This window comes from Apodemus sylvaticus, chromosome 23, assembly GCF_947179515.1.
Source record: "Apodemus sylvaticus chromosome 23, mApoSyl1.1, whole genome shotgun sequence".
NCBI classification, from domain to species: Eukaryota; Metazoa; Chordata; class Mammalia; order Rodentia; family Muridae; genus Apodemus; species Apodemus sylvaticus.
Window position 1 is genome coordinate 33,100,327 of NC_067494.1, and position 18,681 is coordinate 33,119,007.

General features: G+C 41.7%; 2 protein-coding genes across 8 annotated transcripts in view; both read right to left on the reverse strand.

The window, feature by feature from the left end:
• LOC127674161 (UL16-binding protein 1-like) overlaps positions 1-18,681 on the reverse strand; it is a 564,502-nt gene that overhangs the window by 366,486 nt on the left and 179,335 nt on the right. For 4 of the 7 annotated variants that reach the window (XM_052170013.1, XM_052170012.1, XM_052170017.1 and 1 more), the window contains exons 5-6: positions 15,740-15,888; positions 12,728-14,155 (exon numbers count right to left, since the gene is read on the reverse strand). In XM_052170013.1, coding sequence (XP_052025973.1) covers positions 14,009-14,155; positions 15,740-15,888 — 296 coding nt within the window. In that variant the 3' untranslated portion in view covers positions 12,728-14,008. Of the gene's footprint in view, positions 1-7,787; positions 8,120-12,727; positions 14,156-15,739; positions 15,889-18,681 lie in introns of those variants that run through there. The other 3 variants (XM_052170014.1, XM_052170015.1, XM_052170016.1) reach the window with 2 other exon arrangements.
• LOC127674162 (UL16-binding protein 1-like) overlaps positions 1-18,681 on the reverse strand; it is a 231,608-nt gene that overhangs the window by 197,644 nt on the left and 15,283 nt on the right. The window lies entirely within an intron of this gene.

Genomic DNA, 18,681 nt, shown 5'->3' on the forward strand with positions numbered 1-18,681 from the left:
AATCAGGCATTGCATCCCTCTTCTTGAGCAAGACTCAAGTTCATCTAGACATCTACTGGCTACCACCAAGGTATTTGTGCCACTAATGCACATTCAAGGGTACCATGCCATGCTGGTCACTGTTGTGGCTCACAGTTATGCTGTCTGGTGGGACTTTTGGTTCCTTCACTACTTAGAAACTTGTATGGTACTTTTGATTCCATCAAAGTCCTCAGGAAGGAGGTTTTCTGGTCAGTTCCAGCTAAAGGGCTTCATGACCCCCTGTCTGAACTGTATGGCGTCTTCAGCAATAGAGACCTACCTTCCAGTTCTTTAGGGCAACAGCAATAGCCTGGATGTTTTGGACATGTCTTATTCAGCCCAACCAACAACTTGAAGAATCCTTCTCTTGCATAGGGTTGGGTCTGCTGATAGGTAGCTTCTTGGGGAGAGTGCGATCAACCCAGAAGAGAAAAGCTCATTAAAAACATATACTTGTTTTTATATGCTGAAAGTGTGACTCCTTGTGGCTTTTTCAGCATCCACACTCTTATTTTTCCTCCATCCCTCCTGTTTTGGCCCTTGCTCCCAGGTCGTCTAGGTCCCAGGTAGAACAGGGAACAATGGCACAAGTCAAAAGCACCCCTGGTTCAGGTGAGACAACTTTCCTGATTAAAGAGATCATGCAGAGTACAGAGGTTGGGCATGCTCAACATGCATTCTAGAACAATCAGGATGAGTCAAAATGGAGGAAATGTCTTTAGTGTTCACGAGGGAAACCATACACAGAGCAATATGCTTGTACATTCCAGCAGAGAGTATTATTGAATGGGAAGGTTAATGGAGATAGCAGTGGTCTCCACATCCTCCAAAATAACTGCCGATGAGCCTCAACTGATCAAATGAAAAAGAGTTTAACTTGTGAAACATACATGACCTTAAACACATGACAGGTGTGGTAGTCAGGGCGCTCTAGTGTGACAACATATAGAGCGAACCTCTATATACACAAAGGGGATTTATTGCAATGACACGCAGGCTGGAGTCCAGCTAATCCAGACATGGATGCTTTGAATGGAAATACTAAGAATCCAGAAATTTCTCAGTAGACAAGGATGGATATCACAGGTGGTCTCCAGTACATGCTCAAATCCTGAAGTGGTGGGCTCTAATGACGGTGAAGAAATGGACATGCTAGGCCAGAGCAATTAGGGAACTATCAAGAGTTTACTTCTTCCAAAAGATTACTTCCTGCAGAAGTTTTGGCCTATATTAGAAGTAGGTTTTCACAGGTCAGCAGAACGAGATTAAATATGTGTTTTCCAACACTAAGTACCTTGTTAAAATTAGATTTGCCACTTTTAATTAATCCAAAATCCTTTTCACATGTGGCCCAGATTGGGATCTTAGTTAATTCCAAGTGTTGACAACCAAGAATAGCCACCACATACATACTACACACACACACACACACACACACACACACACACACACACACACACACACATACATGAACTGGGAAAATAATTATATTAAGAGTACGACCCCTGTACCAAGTCCCAGCATCTCCCCCTCAGGGAGAATCTCTCTTTCGGCTAACTCTCACATTATCCCAGCTGTGTTTCCTCTCCATCACAGACTGTAAACAATGGGAGTCCCACTCTTCTGCCCAGCTCCCTCTCCTTCCAAGTATCCAATAAAGCCTGACTCTTAAACTTGAATCGTTAACCAAATATGTTTGTGTATAAGAAACTCCCAATTTTATAAAGCCAATTTACAATGATAAGATCTTACCCCAATATTTATTATTATTATTATTATTATTATTTTCTATAATCTTTGTTTACATCCCAAATGATTACCCCTTTCCTAGTTCCCCCTCCCCATAAGTGCCATAAGCCCTCTTCCCTTCCGCCCATTCCCCAGTCAACCCCTCCCACTTCTATGTCACTACAATGCTGCAGCAAGCCTTTCCAGGACCAGGGCCCTCTCCTTCCTTCTTCTTGGGAATCATTGGATATGTGAATTTTGTCTTGTGTATTCAGAGTTTCTGGGATAATATCCACTTATCAGTGACTGCATTCCATGTGTGTATTTGGTGAATGGGTTACCTTACTTAGGATGATATTCTCAAGTTCCAACCATTTGCATAAGAATTTCATGAATTCATTGTTTTTAATTGCTGAGTAGTATTCCATTGTGTAATTCCATTTTCTGTATCCATTCCTCCATTGAGGGACATCTGGGTTCTTTCAAGCTTCTGGCTATTATACATAGGGCTGCTATGAACATAGTGGAGCATGTGTCCTTATTGCATGCTGGGGAAACCTCTGGGTATATGCCCAGGAGTTATCCCCAATATTTCTAATCTCTCCAAAACACCAGAAATACGTCTGAAGACATCTGGATATCCGCACCTCCTTCCCTGCTCCACTTGACTAGTCCCTCCTGCCTCCTCTCTCTCTCCTCCCCTCGCTTCTCTTAGCTCCTCCTCCTCTCTCCCCTCTAATCACTGGCCTCTCGCTGCCTCAATGTAAATGGATAGGAAATATCTTGCAACATATACGCTGCATATATCTATATACAATATATACTATATATTTATATACAATATATACTATATGTTTATATACATGCACACACACATATACATTTATTAGAATGACTTACATACCATCATCTAGGTAATCCAACCAAGTCCAAAAATCTGGATATTGTCCACTTTATGAGGCTGGGTGTCAGAGCTGGTTTTCAGTCTATGCAAGAATTCCAAGGAAGTATATTCCCATACCAGTGAATAAAGGGACTTACAAGAAAGGGTGGAGAGAAGCAGGCAAAGAGAGACCTTCCTTCTTCCATGATTTATATAGCCTTCCATGGGTCAGTAACCTAGCAGCATAATTCTTTAAGCACTTAAAAAGTCAGTTTTTCAAATACCAAACTTAATTAGTGCCAAAACCATGCAGGTCCTTAAGGCTCTCAAGTGAAGGGCCTTCCTCTGGGTCTACATAATACAACCAGCAAGTAACTGACCTTGTCCTACACACTACAGAGATTATTATAGGCCACATCAGACTTTATATCGGGTGCCTTACAGCCAATCTCAACCCTGGACGCCTTTTTCTGGTGTCAGAACAAAGGCCTTTCTGGTACATGATCAGAGGTCATAGAATTGGTTCCCTTCTGGGTAATTCCATATTAGACAATATACTTAACTGCCTTCACCAAGATTCTGCAGCAAGTGCAGGGATGACCATTAATATTTACACAGACTGGCCCATGCTTTCCATGTGTGAGTGATGTGTGTCAAGCAGCCATTTGATGGGAAAGTCACCAAAACACTTGGTTTTATTATGGTATTTTAATATATGTGTAAAATATAAATCATCCATGCCAACCCCTGAATCAGCCTCTCCTTTCCATTCCCTCCAGATGCCTTTCTTTAAGGTTCCCCTGCCTCTGTTCTCAAGTGTGTGTGTGTGTGTGTGTGTGTGTGTGTGTGTGTGTGTGTGTGTGTGTTTTACAGGCCTGCTCTTGAGGAGGGATCAAGCAAGTTCTCAGAGCTGCTGAGAGTTCAGCAGTGCAGCGTTGAACTCTTGGCTGGAGAACAGCATTTCCCATCATTCCACTCCATTTTGCTCTCACATCCAGTTCTTCCCCTCCTATGCCGCATTCACTACCTCTGTGTTAATCCGTGCTTTGGGCTCATCCCTGTGATGCAAACCTTTGGTGGCCTGGTTGGAAACTCTCCTCGTGCCTTCTTCCTTTTCCTCTGTGGCTTGTGGTGGTTGTTGAGCAGCCCATGCACAGATGAAGATTTCAGAATCAGGAGACTTTTTCGGAAGATCCAATGGCCTCCAGGTTCCAGACTGCACCACCTATGTTTGTCAGCTTATATCAGGGTATAAGCTAACAAATGACTCTCTGACTTCTCTGAAAGGCTTATGTGATAATTTCTTCTTCATATGTGGCCTCTAATAGTGAAGGGAGAGTGATATTCATTTCTATAAGCTTGAGCACACTGTGCGCATCTCCTCACCCTTTCCTCACTTCCCTATGTGACAGTTCTTGCTGTTCTTCATCATGGGAGGCATAAAATGCACAACTGACAACAGTTGTGTTTTCCACTTGCATTTCTGGACAGACACCCTCATGCAAGGGTCTCTGGGGATCAGGGTTTTGCCCTCTGTAGCATGGTGAGTCCCCTTTCCTCTAGTTGTGGTTACTATGATACAACCTCATGACCCAGAGAAAATTAGAGATGAAGCTACAGCTTGTGACAACTAGACATAAAATTAGCCAGAACAAATGAATCTTGTCACCTTGACACACAAACACAACACATTTATTTATTTTGACAGTACATTTTTCAGTCAGAACCTTCCTCATGTATACCCAACATAGCACATCAATATAATTTCACAAACAAAATACAATGACATGCCATCTCCAAAGGTTTTTGCCAATTCAAGCACTTTAAAAGTTCCATATCTGTAAAAATCTTAAGACTCTTTAGAAATGAAAATTATCTATTAAGAATTAAAAGTCTCTAACTGTGGGCTTAAGTATCACAATTCAAAATTAACTTAAATCCTTTTTAAATTGAAGCAGAAAGGACCATGCCAGCGTCACAATCTTAACAAAATGAAATCCCATTCCTACCACAAATAACTCAGTTTCCAATGTGTGGGATGCACTCACAGTCTTATAGATCACCTCAATGTCTTTAAGCAATTCTCCAGCTCACAGAGTGTCTTCTAGGCTCTAGTTGTCTCCTAGACACAGCGGAGGCTGTTCTTCGTGCTCATCTCACAGTAATGGCATCTTCAAAATGTTGGTGTCTCTTGTCGCAAGCGAGCTGTGCCCTCATCTACAGCTTCTCCTCAGCTCTTTTCATGAAACCTCAGCTTCTCTTCTTGATCCCCACAATCATGGGGCTTTGACTGCTCCAGAGGCTTCACCCTCACCAGTTTCCTCTCCTGTCCTTTCACAATGCTGAGCCTCAGCTGCTCTCTGTGACCCTGCCATTCCTCCAGCCATGCCACCTGGGAAGCCCACCATGCCAGGTTCAGCTGCCACCACAAGGTACAGCCTAGGCCATGTCTAGAACACAGCTTCTGTGTGCTAAAACTCAGGAAACCCTTCCTAGAAGACTTCCCATCAATGATCTTTACCCCCCAGCTGACAGCATCCATTGTCCAAGCAAAGCAAATGTTTACTTTACTTGGTCTGGTCTCTTGTAAATCACACCCCATTCTTCAGCACCTGCTTGACAGACACCACAGATTCTTTGGATAAAAGCTTAGTAGAGTCTTTGCTTCCATCTGAATCTTCATAAGCAGGCCTCTATTCTCGGAACTGATCTCAATATTCTTCTCTTCCAAGCTATTACAGGACAGATCACTGAGCTCTGAACACTTAGGGATGTTTCTAGCCCAAAGTATGGAAGTTCTTCCACAATCCTGTCCACAATACATCATCAGGCCTGTAGCAGCAATACTTTACAATAATCCTGAACCAATTTCTGTTGTAGTTGGGATTAATGTTGTTGTGATGAAACACCAGGACCCAAACCAATTGTGGACGAAAAGATATATTTGGCTTGAACTTCCACACCAGAGTGTATCACTGAAGGAAATCATGACAGGCCCTCAAGCAGAAACTGAAACAGAGGCCACAGGGGCAGGGGGTGCTGCATACATCCTTGATCCTGTTACTAACACAGTCTGCTTTATGACAGAACCCAGGACCACCCTTCCAGAGGGGACCTGACCAACAATATGCTGGGCACTTCCACATCAATCACTCAATTAATAAAGACTCTATAGGATTTCCTCCAACTCAGTATTATAAAGGTAAATTCTCAGTTCAAGTTCCATGCAGTCTGATAAGTCCATATTGTGTTCATATCAAATTAGCCAGCACACCCTGAGAGCTGACTTGTAGTCAGTCTCAGATTGTAAGTGTCCAGAGTACCTCTTCAATGTCAATCTGCTCATCTGAGTTCTGGAGTGAGAACTGGTTTAAATCCCAGGGTCCAGGAAGCTCTTTCTGTTAGGATGCTCACAGAGAAGACGTGGCTTATGAGCAGAGATGGAGACCGTAGGTCTGAAGCCTAGTGTGTACTTGCGGGCTCAGAGCTGTGTCTTCTGTAGGAACGAACAACTCTGACTCTTGGTTGCTGTGCTTTCTAAACTCTCCAGGGATACACTCACACAAACTGGCTAGAGTTGATCTTCTGACTCTTCTACAGAACAAACATTTCGTTTGGAACACCAGTGGCTTGCTGATATCATGTCAGGTGTATCCTGTAAGTTAAACCTCTCTGGTCACGATTCAGGCAAGGAGTCTGTGATACTGATAGCCCTCATGGCTATGTGACAGGGTCCTCAGGTGTGAGAGGGCTGCCCTGTGTACCCCAGCCGGTCCTCTTCTTTCCAGTCTCCCTCCCTCTGACCTCCCTTTGCTTTCCTCCCTCCTCCCAGCCTCAGCCTGCAGGGCCCTCTCACACACTCCTTCCCCTGCTTAGCTGTGGGATTTTCCTCACCCTTGCTGCAGAACATTGTACAGGAAGTTAGGGAACAATTAGAAGTTGTCCTTCTTCCCTCAAACATCTCCTGCCAGTACTAGAGGAATATTCGTCTGTCATCCAAGTCACCGGAAGTGGCTTCACTTTCCATTCCTTGACTTTACTGTGACCCTCTCACGGTTCTGCGTGAACTCTGTGCCCAAGTCCCCCACCTCCCACATTGTCCCTACTAAGGGTCTAGTCTGATGAAAACTAATCATGGTATATGGTCTTCCTATTACAGTTCTTGCTTCAATGTGGAAATAAGGGGAAAACATCCCTTAAAGAGGTAAGAAACCATTATCCTGGAGATAAATTAAATACCATGGCCAGGCTACAAGAATGAGACCAGATTTAGATAACCTACAAGTTCATATGATAGCAATTTTACAAACTTTTATACTAAAGACAGAAGGAAAGCCATAAATCAGTAATTTTCAAATACGTCATTTGGTGCATATGGCAGTTGACTTACACCAAGTGTTGGGCATCTTGACTCTGGCGCTCAGGTGCTATCTTTTAAAATTTTCCCTTTTATGTTGGAGAAATCCAGAGGTGCTCATTCTCAGGGTGTATCTAATAGTCAAAATAATGTTAGGGCACTAACTAGGGGAGGCAATAAATGGTTCCTAAGTGGGCTTAAGATGACCCAGGATAATATATCTTGGAACCAGTGGTGTTCCAGCATCTCACATCTCTGAGGATATACTTAGTCAATTAGCTTTTCTGTGCCTAGATCTTTCTGTGAACTCATGTTCACAGAAGCAGTTTTTTGTCATTTTTGTGGCCTGGTTCAGCTCTAGATTATGTCTTGGATTTGATGTATATGTTCTCTACCTTTAGATAGATGCTATATGCTAATGTTGCATCAGTCCTTCCCTGAAATTGTTTAACTTAAATAAGAAAGAGAACACAAAAGGGTTGTGGAAATTTGTTTTAATTCATGAGAAAAAAGCAAACATAACACATTAGATTGTTTTAAACTTGTGAAAAAAGGGAGAAATATGAGCATTATACAAACAATATCACCAGGTTATTGTTGCTAGGTATCAAAAACCACATTGACTAATGACAATATTGGTAACATTATACATCTAAATCCATTTTGTGACACACAAAACACAATGAGGTTTGCTGTGTTCAGAGTTTTAAACCTTCCAGTAAAAAAGAAGCCTAAATTATCTCAGGAATCTAACAAAGGAAGGAAACATCCAGAAAAGTAGGCTAATCTGTGTATTAGACAAAGCAATGCATTTCTGATGGGGAGAATATACTTCTTGGCAAGAAGGATTTGAACCATAAACCAATTTCACTGTAAATGATTGCTAAAAGACAGTGAAAAGCTAAAGGTTCTTTCTGTCACAAGGGGTTTACCACTTAAATTTTTTTTACTATGAAAACAATGTATTTTATTTAAGTAATTAGAAGTTGAAAGAAAAACAATGAAGTGACTTCTACAACTTTGTTTGTGATTATTCTTTCCATAGAAACTCTAAGGTGCCAGTCTCATCAGGAAGGCAGCGAAATCTGTCTTCTCTGCTATTTCAAGTCAGAGACACAACATACAAGGGCCTGAAGTTAAAAGGAAGAAAAAAATTGTCACTCTAAGCATAATTACATATGAAGGTGAATGAGGACACTCTAGCTACAAAACTATACACATACACATACTCCATTTACACTGGAGCTGCAGGAGGTGGTACTGAATAAACAGAGACATTCCAACAGGTCCACTCTCAACAGCAGCATGTTCCCACCTCCTACTAGTCTCCCACTGCACAGCCCTAGGATTTGTCTGTATGTATTAGCTAAATCTTAGAAAGTTGGTAACAAAAACAGGAAAAATCCAAAATGAGAGTAAACACTCCCTAAAATCTATTCCAAAACATGTGCATGAAAGTGTGAAAACCCCAAACTTGTTGCTGTTGTGAGTTTCATCACAGACACTTTAAACTTATGCTGTCTTCACAAATCCCTGCATTCAAGTTTTTGAAGGCTCTTCTACTGCAAGTCAGAAGAGGGAAACAACAAACCAGAGCTTAGCTTGAAAATGCAGTGGCTTAGAAAAGCAGTAGTTTATTTTAAAAAAAACAACTTTCTCTGCAAAAGAACTCACACAGCTGTGGTCATCAGAATAGGTTAACTCATATTAGCAACAGGTTTATCTCTTCTTATTTTTAACCATGAGAAACTATTGTCATGATCATGCAAGTTTTCAGAACTTACACCACCATTAATGCAAGTGCAGAGGATATTTCTAATAAACCTACATTTGAGCAGTTTCTTTTAAGGTGTTTTGCAAGTACTCAAGAATATTAAAGAATGGGGAAAAATACACAGGTCAGAAGGAAATATTCCTCCCAACACTCTTTAACTAGAATACAATTCTCAGGTTAAGCTCATAGGAATGTTCTGCAATAAAGAAAATTAGGTCAGCATAGAGCAATTTCTGCAAAATTTAGCAAAAAAGCCAAGAAATATTGTGAACCAAATAAAAGGATCCTTTGGGATCAGAGCTTTCTGTCTCCCTAGTTCCTTGATCTCGAACTCACTACAATTAGAAAACCCCAGATGCTGACTTACAGAAATAAATGTAAATACAATGCCAAAGAAAACCACCCTCACAATGCTCTTTAGTCACAGCTTTCTCTGGTAAGAAACCAATCTGCATATTACTTCTGCCTCAATGTAGAGAGAAGCAAACTGCACCACCTTTGGAGGTGTCGTTTACTTTAAGATGGTATAAGTTAAATATATATACATATATATATACATATATATATTGAATTTCATGTATGATTAGTTATTTCTTCTGAGTTTGCCAAAACTTTAACTCATTAATAATGAAGTCTTATCTTAGACAAGATTGATTTGAACTCAGTTTTTTTTTCAACATTTCTTCATCAGAAGTGTCTAACCTCTTGATCTTGTGACACAAAGTAATCTCCTAATTCATCCTTGAGGAATATACAATGGAATTACCTACAGTCATTTGCAAAACTGCCTTATAATATATTAAGGAAGTCCTTGAATTTGATTTGGACACATACATATGTATCCTGGGCTGTGAGCTGGTCACTCATTAAGCTATGTAACAGATTAAAACCACTTTGGTTCTTCAAGTCTGGTGTGACTGACTCTCTGAGTTGTCAATCGGCATCACTAGAGGCCTAAGGGCTGAGCTGGCAGCCAGGATTTTCCCCTTCACCTGCAGGCTGGCCATGTCCCAGTTTAGAGGACAGTGGGATAGCTCTAAAAGGATATGACAGCTTCAGAGAGAATATGGAGGCCCCCGATTTTGAGCTTTGAGTCACTTCACAGAGAGATTCCCTTGTCCAGAAGATGAGTGGAGGAAATGCAACGACAAGGGGCCCCTAAAACTCCAACACCCCTGAAAGTGACCACTAAGGAGATACAGCTGCAACAACACAGGGAAGCTGGTGGCCAGCTACATAGTCTTAAAGACCCTCTCAAGAATGTAGCTACAAATAATATGAAATTAAAAATCTTTCAGTTGTAATTAGGATTCCTACCAGGACCCAGTTCAACTTGAGAACTTAAGTTGTTAAAGCCCTCTACATACTAATAAAGCCACTTTTTGTTCCTGAGTTATTCCTTACTTTATGTCATCAACCGTTTGAAGCCATGAATCTTCATTTATGACCCTATTCATCTCAACTCCACATCTGTCAATCTGAGTGAAGCCTGTTCAATGGCTTTTCCTCCACTCCGACCTTTTATGAGATGCAGAGAGGCTTGTGTCTCAGTATATGATCAGAGAACTCAAGGTTGTCACTGAATACTGCCATAAATCCAGATCAAACTTCAACTCCACCTTTTCAGGAGCACCAGAGTATTAACTGTGCCTTAAATCTTAAATTTCTGTATCAGGATGCAAGACCATGGGAGTTGTCTCAGCTCCTGTCAGGTCCTGTTCATCCCTCCAACTGGAGTCATTACAAGGCCAGCCTCTGTGGGTTATTGTGAGGAAGGTTAATAGCACTCAACCTATAAAGGCTCTAACAGAGAGCAGGAGCCATGTGGGGACTTTTGTTTATTCCTTCACTGAAGGTTCGGTGCAACATACACGGAACACCCTGAGACTCTAATGGGTAGCCATAACTTGAGGTCCTTACATCACATTGTGAATCTCTCACTTCTACATTTCTGTCATTTCTCCTCACCCTCACTCACTATCATCAGACTTCCTGCCTGACCACAAACCTTCTGAGTGTGGTTTCCCACTTTAACTACTGAGGCTGAAAATTCTTTACTCCTGTTCACAACCTATTTCTGGTTTTAAATCTGCAGTGTCTTTGGCTGCTCTCAAATTATCTTTCAGTAAGATTTCTATCTTCGAGATTAGAAGCCACTAAGATGGAGATAATGTGTGGCAGGGTTATCCATCTCTAGCATCTACACCAACACGTATCTTGTCAGCACCAAGGACCATTTGACCTCTGACTGATATCAGAGTCTGGCCTTCAACCTCATGTAACAACCTTCCTTCCACTCTCCAAATTGTCAGGCAATCTCTTAATTTTTATGTTATTATGACACTATCACACAGCCCAGCATCCCCAAATGGGAATCTCAATGTCCTAATCTCAGCAACCAAGCCCATACAAAAGGAAGTGATCTGTATCATTTGTCCACAACATGATCTGCTAATCTTTCAGGGTAGCAATGAAGAATCAAATTCTCCCTCCATGGAAAGAAAAATCAAAATATCTAGAATTTAAGCTTATCCTTGAGTAGCAAATAAATGAGACTCCGACTGCCATTTTTTATTTGACTTCGACAATTACTGGAGGCTAACCCCTAATCTACTCTTCTAACTGCTGGCCTGCCTACCTCTCCAGTGGTGTAACCCAGACACTTGCTGTTTCTCCTGGACACAGGCTTTTCTCCAGCTCTCCTCATGTAGGCTTCCTCTCCCTCATCTTTCTCCTTCTTCCATATCCTCTTCCCAGCTCACCACAAAACAATCTACCTATAAACTCTCCAGTAACTGTTTAAAGCCAGTTTTATTTAATGGATAGCTATAAATCAAGGTACAAAGTTTGCACAACAAAAGAGTGTAAATGTGAGAAGTCAGTCATAGGCTTAGACCGTCCAATACGGAATTAATGTTATAATACAATAGGGACAGACCAAACCTCAATGGAAATATTCTTTTATAATAACCAGAGTCTAGTGCTTGGAATCTGACTCAGTTCCTCAATATATCTCGTGAAATTAGAGTGTGTATCTAACCAATTCTCACGCCTCACGCCAGTAGTTGAATAATGGTTCTACGAAACTTATTATCTAAGAAGACAAGAGCTGTTTCCCTCGTATCCAAATACAAACACAAATATGGACAGAAAGAAGGCCAGGTAATATCTCGGAATTAGTACTAAAAGTTCCCATATTCCGCTCAGGAATATTTCCTCTTGGGAAGTCACTAGATGTCTATCCTTTTCGCACATGTGTGTATATAAACATGTGTGCATGCTCGTTTGTATATGTATGGAGATTACAAATTTCCTTCTATGTCACTCCTCCAGATGCCATGCACACTGTGCTTTGAGTCACTTTGTACTGAAACTCACCAATTCAAGTATTCCAGCTGAGGAGGAAGTCTCAGAGATGCACCTCTCTCTATATCCCCTGTACTGTAATTACAAACATGTGTCATTGCAGTGTGCCTGGGTTCTGAGGAGGGAACTCAGGTTCTCATGCTTGTGAGAGGCAAGCACTATATGAGTGAGCAGTGTCTTTGTTCCTTTGTTCATCACTAAAACGTTTGTATCATTATGGGTCACTAAATGTGACAATTCTGTGCATATGCCAAATCCCCCTGGGAGTTCCTGGCATGGCAGTTATTAGTTGAGGACTGTTAGTGTCACCTGTTCCTAACACGAACTCTGGGCACTGTGGGTCCCTACAGATCGCACCATTCGAGAAATCATCTTTTACTTACTATATAACTCATCTTTCTTACTCAAGCAGACATTTCTCTTAGTTTTCTTTTGTATGGTACAAATTCATAGGATAGTAGTTTTATAGCCATCTTATACAGGAATAATCATAGATGTGTGATATGAGGTTTCCTCACTTCTTTTTAGCCTTTATTATTTATTTTTGATAACCCACTCCCCGTGAGAGGCTGATGGACGGCTCCCCTGTTCCTATCACCTTGTTTAGATCTCACCCTGAACAGTGTGAGGCTACAATGTTGTGGTGAGTTAGGAACTGGGTCAGTGGAGTAAACTTAGTCTATGTTGACCAGGGTTTAGTAGGGATGCTGAATTTTCTTCCTATCACCAAACATTTCATTTATTTAAAAAAAGATAGGGTATTTTGAATTTCTTTGCAAATGTACTATTTACTCACTAGAAAATATTGTGAGTAAAATCCTGAATCAGTGACCTATTCCAGGAAAACTGGTGCTCACATATATATGGGAACTTACCATCTTCATCCAATTCACAGGATGTAATTAGCAAGTAATCCTAATTATCTTTGACTACTGTCTCCTGGTCAAGCTCTTGCTCTTACTTCCGTCTCAATTACTAGATAAACTCTCAGATCACACATTGTATACCACTGAGTTATCATATGTACTTAGATCACAGAACTGCATTAAAGAGTGAACCAGTTGCCATTAGAGTTCACAAAGACCAGACTGGAGGCAGAGACAGAGGATCCTAGTCCCGCAGACAGGCTCCATGCAGGTGGATAGAGAGCTGTTAAGGAAGGCAGTGGAGAGCTGCAGGGCTGCAGGGCTGCACCAGGCCTCAGGACTGAGTGAACTGCAGAGGAGAGGTGCAGGACCCCAGGATCCAGCAGGTGAGATGCAGACCCACATTAGCATGGAGCAGCAGATGAACTGTCAGCCAGTGATTCAAGCAGGAGGCATTAGCAATGTGGATGGAGCTGAAGCCTGAAGATTTTCAGGAGTTTTCTGCGAGCAGGCTCCTGACCACACAAATAGCCAGAGGGCAAGTTTGTAGGGGCCATAATCATGGCAAGGGACTTCACCTCTTTAGGAGTCCAGGTGAGGGTGAGATATCCTCAGACCTGCTTCTCTGAGATGATCTGAGATGCACATGTGTTCACAACTTCAAACCTATTTTGATAAGTTCATGGGAAGCATATTTTTACTTTTGGGATTAAGTTAATTATCAACATCTGCATCATGGATGGTACTTGACTGACATGTCTGTGTTTAAAGTGAGGTTCCATGTCCTCCAAGGTCTGCATTACACTCAGAAGTGAGCAAAGTGCTTTCATAAAATGGAGTCACTCAGGGCAAGCCATTGTGAGGAGTTATTTAGAGCCAGGCCCTGCCAGATCTCCACAGTGCTATCATGGAAGCATGAGAAAGGAAAGAGACAGAGCAAGAGGAAGCCCCTGATGGCAAAGGCCTAGTGCACTCTGATGCCCTGGTGTGTGAGGCTCTGTCAGCCATCAGTCTCATGGGTTCCCATCTGTGTGGTCCAAAGTCAACAGCACAGAATTCTGAGATGCTGTAGGAAATTCATCTGCTTCATTTGCTGAACTCGTCTCGGGCAATGTCAAAGAGTCACCCAACAGAGATGGTGATGAGGACTGCACATCCATCTGGAGAGCAAGAGGACAGAGGGTGTGGATTACAGTGTGCTCCTTGGCATCCCACTGCAGCCCCCCTCCTTCATCTGTCAGACACTCCCCCACATCACAGACCATGGATCTCAGTACAACATCCTTTTCTCTGTCATTCTTCATTCTAGATCCTTAGGCCACTCTAAGCTCTAGTATGATAAGACTTCAGATTTTTCTAGAGATGTGAGTACCCCAAAGCGATATATTGAATTAAAAATTTAAAAACACCAGGAAACATGAAAAATCAGTAAATATGAAAGGCTAGAAAATTATACCAGTGTTTCTGTCTTTGCTGGAATTTTAGCTTTCATAGTTGGCTTTTGGGGGACAAGGGTTCTCCTTAGCTCCCTTGAGCTGAGTGTATTATCCACAACAGGCTTGAACTGTTATGGCAATCCTCCTGCCTCAGTTATACACATGCTAGAATGGAAGGTCTAACCAAATATCCAGGTAAATTTAAAAGATTTTATGCAATAAAAATTATTCCAAAATAATTATATTGACTTAAACATATGTCACCTAACATTAGTTGTAAACCTTTTATCAGTCTATGCTGATTGGGAAATTTTAGAATATATTAAAATAAAACATTGGCATCTTCATCACGAATCTGTATTCTGACTCTTGACTGCATTTGTGAAAACTGAACAATGACTGCAGAGGGCTCTCAGAACCCTTTATCTGCATGAACACAGGTGACGTCAGCTTCAGAGGACAGAAACATTGGAATCATAGTTTCCCAAGCTCTGACTTGGGCCTAGGTAGAGAAAGCAAGTTAAATGAATGGATTTTTTTTTTTTTTTTTGGTTCTTTTGAGAAGATGTGACTATGCAGCCCAGACTGACCTTGTTTTTGGAGATAGGGATTCTCTGTGTAGCCCTGGCTCTCCTGGAACTCTAGAGACCAGGCTGGCTGCAAATACAAAGATCTGCCTCCCTTTGCTTCCCAAGGTATAGGATTAAAGGCATGAGCCACCACTGCCCTGTCCAGGCTGAACTTTGTAATTCTCTTGCCTCAGCCTCCTCAGTACTGGGATTACAGCTCAGTCCATCAATGTCAACTCCTTGAATCATCTGATCATTCTGATCATCTTGTATTAAGGGCTGTCCTAGGCTGGGAGCTACTAATGTACAGACTTGGCCCTAGGTATAAGAATTATTGTGCTGAACTATATCATCCTCAGAAAGCAAATTTATTTTAATAACAGTCTTCAGGGAAGGTTTTGTTGTTTAGGAGGAGGGATTGCCTCATCTCCATTTTCTTTCATCTTATTTACATTGTTGGTCCTTGGATTCTCCCTCACCTCAGGAGGACTTTCCTGTTCCATCCTGCTTCTATGATTATAGACTTTGGCTGACTCTGCTAGCATCCTGTGTCCAACAACACTCATCTCCAACATTGCTATGAAGAGGCAGCTCAAGACTAAGAAGGAACATCATTCTTGAAGACAGACAGGCACAGTGATGGACAGGGGCTCGGAGGAGACCATTGGGCCGTGTTTCCCATGTCCTCATCAGCCTCATACTACCAAGAACAAGAGTGAGATCCCAGTCTGTTTCCTACCTTTCTTTCATGTAAGTGTCTTCTTGATACATAACAGGATCCTGAGATGATCAATCCCATAAACAACATTGCTGCTAATGTGGATCCAATAATAACCAAGGCATTGTCAGATGTATGCTGGATCCTATCCACGGTCTTTATTGTTTTTTCTTTAAAAGATAAGAAAAAATACTGATAAAGCTATAGACACATGTCCACCAGCAAGTTCTCTCTCTAGGTAGGCCAAGGAACTCCTTTGTGAGGACTATTACAACATATCCTGTTGTAGTCATATTCGGGGCAGTATGTCATAGCACGTGGTCTTTGAAGTTCATCAAACCCATTCCAACCTTTTAGTTTCTCTTCTTGCTGCCTTTAGATGGGACTGTAGAACTCTTTGCTACCATATCTACTTCTGGGCCACAATCCTTTTCAAATAGGTCATTGACCAATAAACACGTTGGTTCCTGGGCATGGGATACTGCTGTGACAGACTATGTGCTTGTGTGCCAAATGAGGACTCTGCGATTGGATTAGGGAAGGAGTTAAACATCTTAAGCAGGAGTCAGTGGGCTGTAGTAGTAGGAGCATGGGACACAAGAGTACCTGGAGCAGTAATGATTAGGATGGCCCAGTGCAAAGGTTTCAGAGGAGAAAAATTAAGAGTTTGGATTAATGGCTTTGAAAGAGATGTGAAGACATTTTAGTATGGATTGGGTTGTGTGGTTGTTAGTGGTCACTTCTATACAGATCTCTAATGAAAAGCAGGAAGTTGACCAGGAATAAGTAAGAAAAAAAGCAATGTACAGTTTGAGGAAGGAAGGAGAACCAGGAAGTAGAGTCAGAAAGGTCAGTGCTCAATGAGATTTTTAAAATGTAAAGAAAAGCTTGATTCTAAAATGAATGAAAGGAGTTGTGGCCTTAGGGAAAGACTTCCATCAGCTAGGCTTCCAATCTGTTAAAAGGAAATAAAAAGATGGCTACTTTATCAAGGAAACTATCAAATACATAAAGCTGAAGAAAGTCTATTTGAATTAGTGGGCCATGTTTCATCCTAAGCAAGCAGCAAATCTTGGCAGCCGTTGCCATGTGGTTCTGGATTTAGAGTCAAGGATAGAAGGAAAGGCTGTGGAATCTCGCTTCTCACCTCAGTAAGGCTGCTGAGGTCAAGTGTGTGCCAGGGAGGCCCTTTCAAGGAGGCCAAGAGAGGCCAATGTGGGAAACTGTGAAGATGAAGTCTGGATTATCTTAAAGACACCAAGAATTTGGAGATGCTAGAGTCATGGGACACCTGCCATGGAGATCTGCTAACAAGAGGAGATCCAGCCTAGGGACAGAAGTCCTTTGCAGGTAAACAAAGCTGATAGGATTTAGCATTCAGAAGAACATTTGACCATCAGACATGGAGATGCAGGATTTGAAGTTTGACCTGCTGGTCATCCACTTTAATTTAGTCAAGTATTTTCTTGCTATGATCTGTTTTCTCCCTTCTGGAATGAAGTTGTATAATCTCTGCCATTGTATGTTGGAAGTATGGATCTGCATTTTCATTTTAATCTTACAGGGTATTACTGTGAAGAGGTTGCATTGAGTCTTAAGTGATTTTGACCTTTTAGAAGGGATTGAGACTGTGATAGACTGTGTAATTGTTGAAGGCAGACTGAATGCAGTTTTACATTGTGATATGGCGGATAAGCCTATAGGGGCCAGGGAGTGGAAGGCAGTGGTTATAATAGGAATGGCGCCCATAGACTCAAATATTTGAATGCTGGGTTTTAAGGGAGTGGCACTATGAGAGGAGGTTGTGTGGCATGTTAAGAGTAGCTATGACTGTTTAGGAGGACGTGAATCCCAGGAGAAGGACTTTGAGGTTTCAAAAAGCACATTTCTAACCCAGAGCCTGTTCCTTTGGATCTGGATGTGGAATTGTCAGCTACCATAAATGCCTATGTACCACAATGATCCCAACCATGAGGATAATGACCTAAAGCTCTAGAACCCAAGCATGCCTCAATTAAATGCTCTCTTTTATCAGAGATGCAATAGTCAGTAGTATGTCTTTACAGCAACAGAACACTGAGCAAGACAACATTTCCCTTTAAATGGCTTTTGGCCAGAGTGTTTTATCACAGCAACAGAATGAATCTAGAACAACACAATGCCAAATCCCTTAGACCTAATGCAGCCTTCTGGGAATGTCTTCCTGGAACTGGTCAGAGGATTGACCTCAGTACAAGACAGAGAAAACCTAAGATGACAAAGTATAGAAGTTGAAGAGCGCTGACCAAACATCTCAGAGATGTTCATGTACCTGAAAGAATGGAACAGCAAAGAGTTCCAGGAAATGTGCAGAGTCCGTGTTGCTCTATGGGATGAGGGAGCTGCCATATTGAGAAGGACAATGAGAATGACCACTGAGAAGGACACCAGCATTGATGGAAGCTCAGGATTGATGCTGATGGCTCAAGGCTGGGGGTGGAGTTAGGACACTGTATTCCTGGGTCCCAGCAGATATGGAACAGAAAAATCCCATCATACTGACTGTCAGGAGCAGTCATATCAAGGACAGTGGTCCACTGAGGAGGAAGGGAGGAAGGAACAGCCTGGGGCCTGACTGCAGAAGTGGGGCATGGCCAATAGAACCCAAAGATCTTGAAAGCAGATAGATGGTTAGCCAACACAGATGTTGCTCGACTTTACTAATTAAAGACAAAACAAGTGAAGAGGAGTCTGAAAGCTACCTTCTCTGTGAAGAAGAAAATAGAGAAATTCACAAAAATAGAACAATATGTTTTTTTAAATCTGTCATTTCTGTCATTCACAGGGTTTATTGGAATCATGTTCGTTATTCTCGATTTCACAAGCCCATCTAAGAGCCTACAGCTATTGGTAATTGCTGGTCCTTGGGAAGAGACTCTAGCTCAGAGGTGGAACATTGGGCTCCTTGTCATAACAATCTGGAA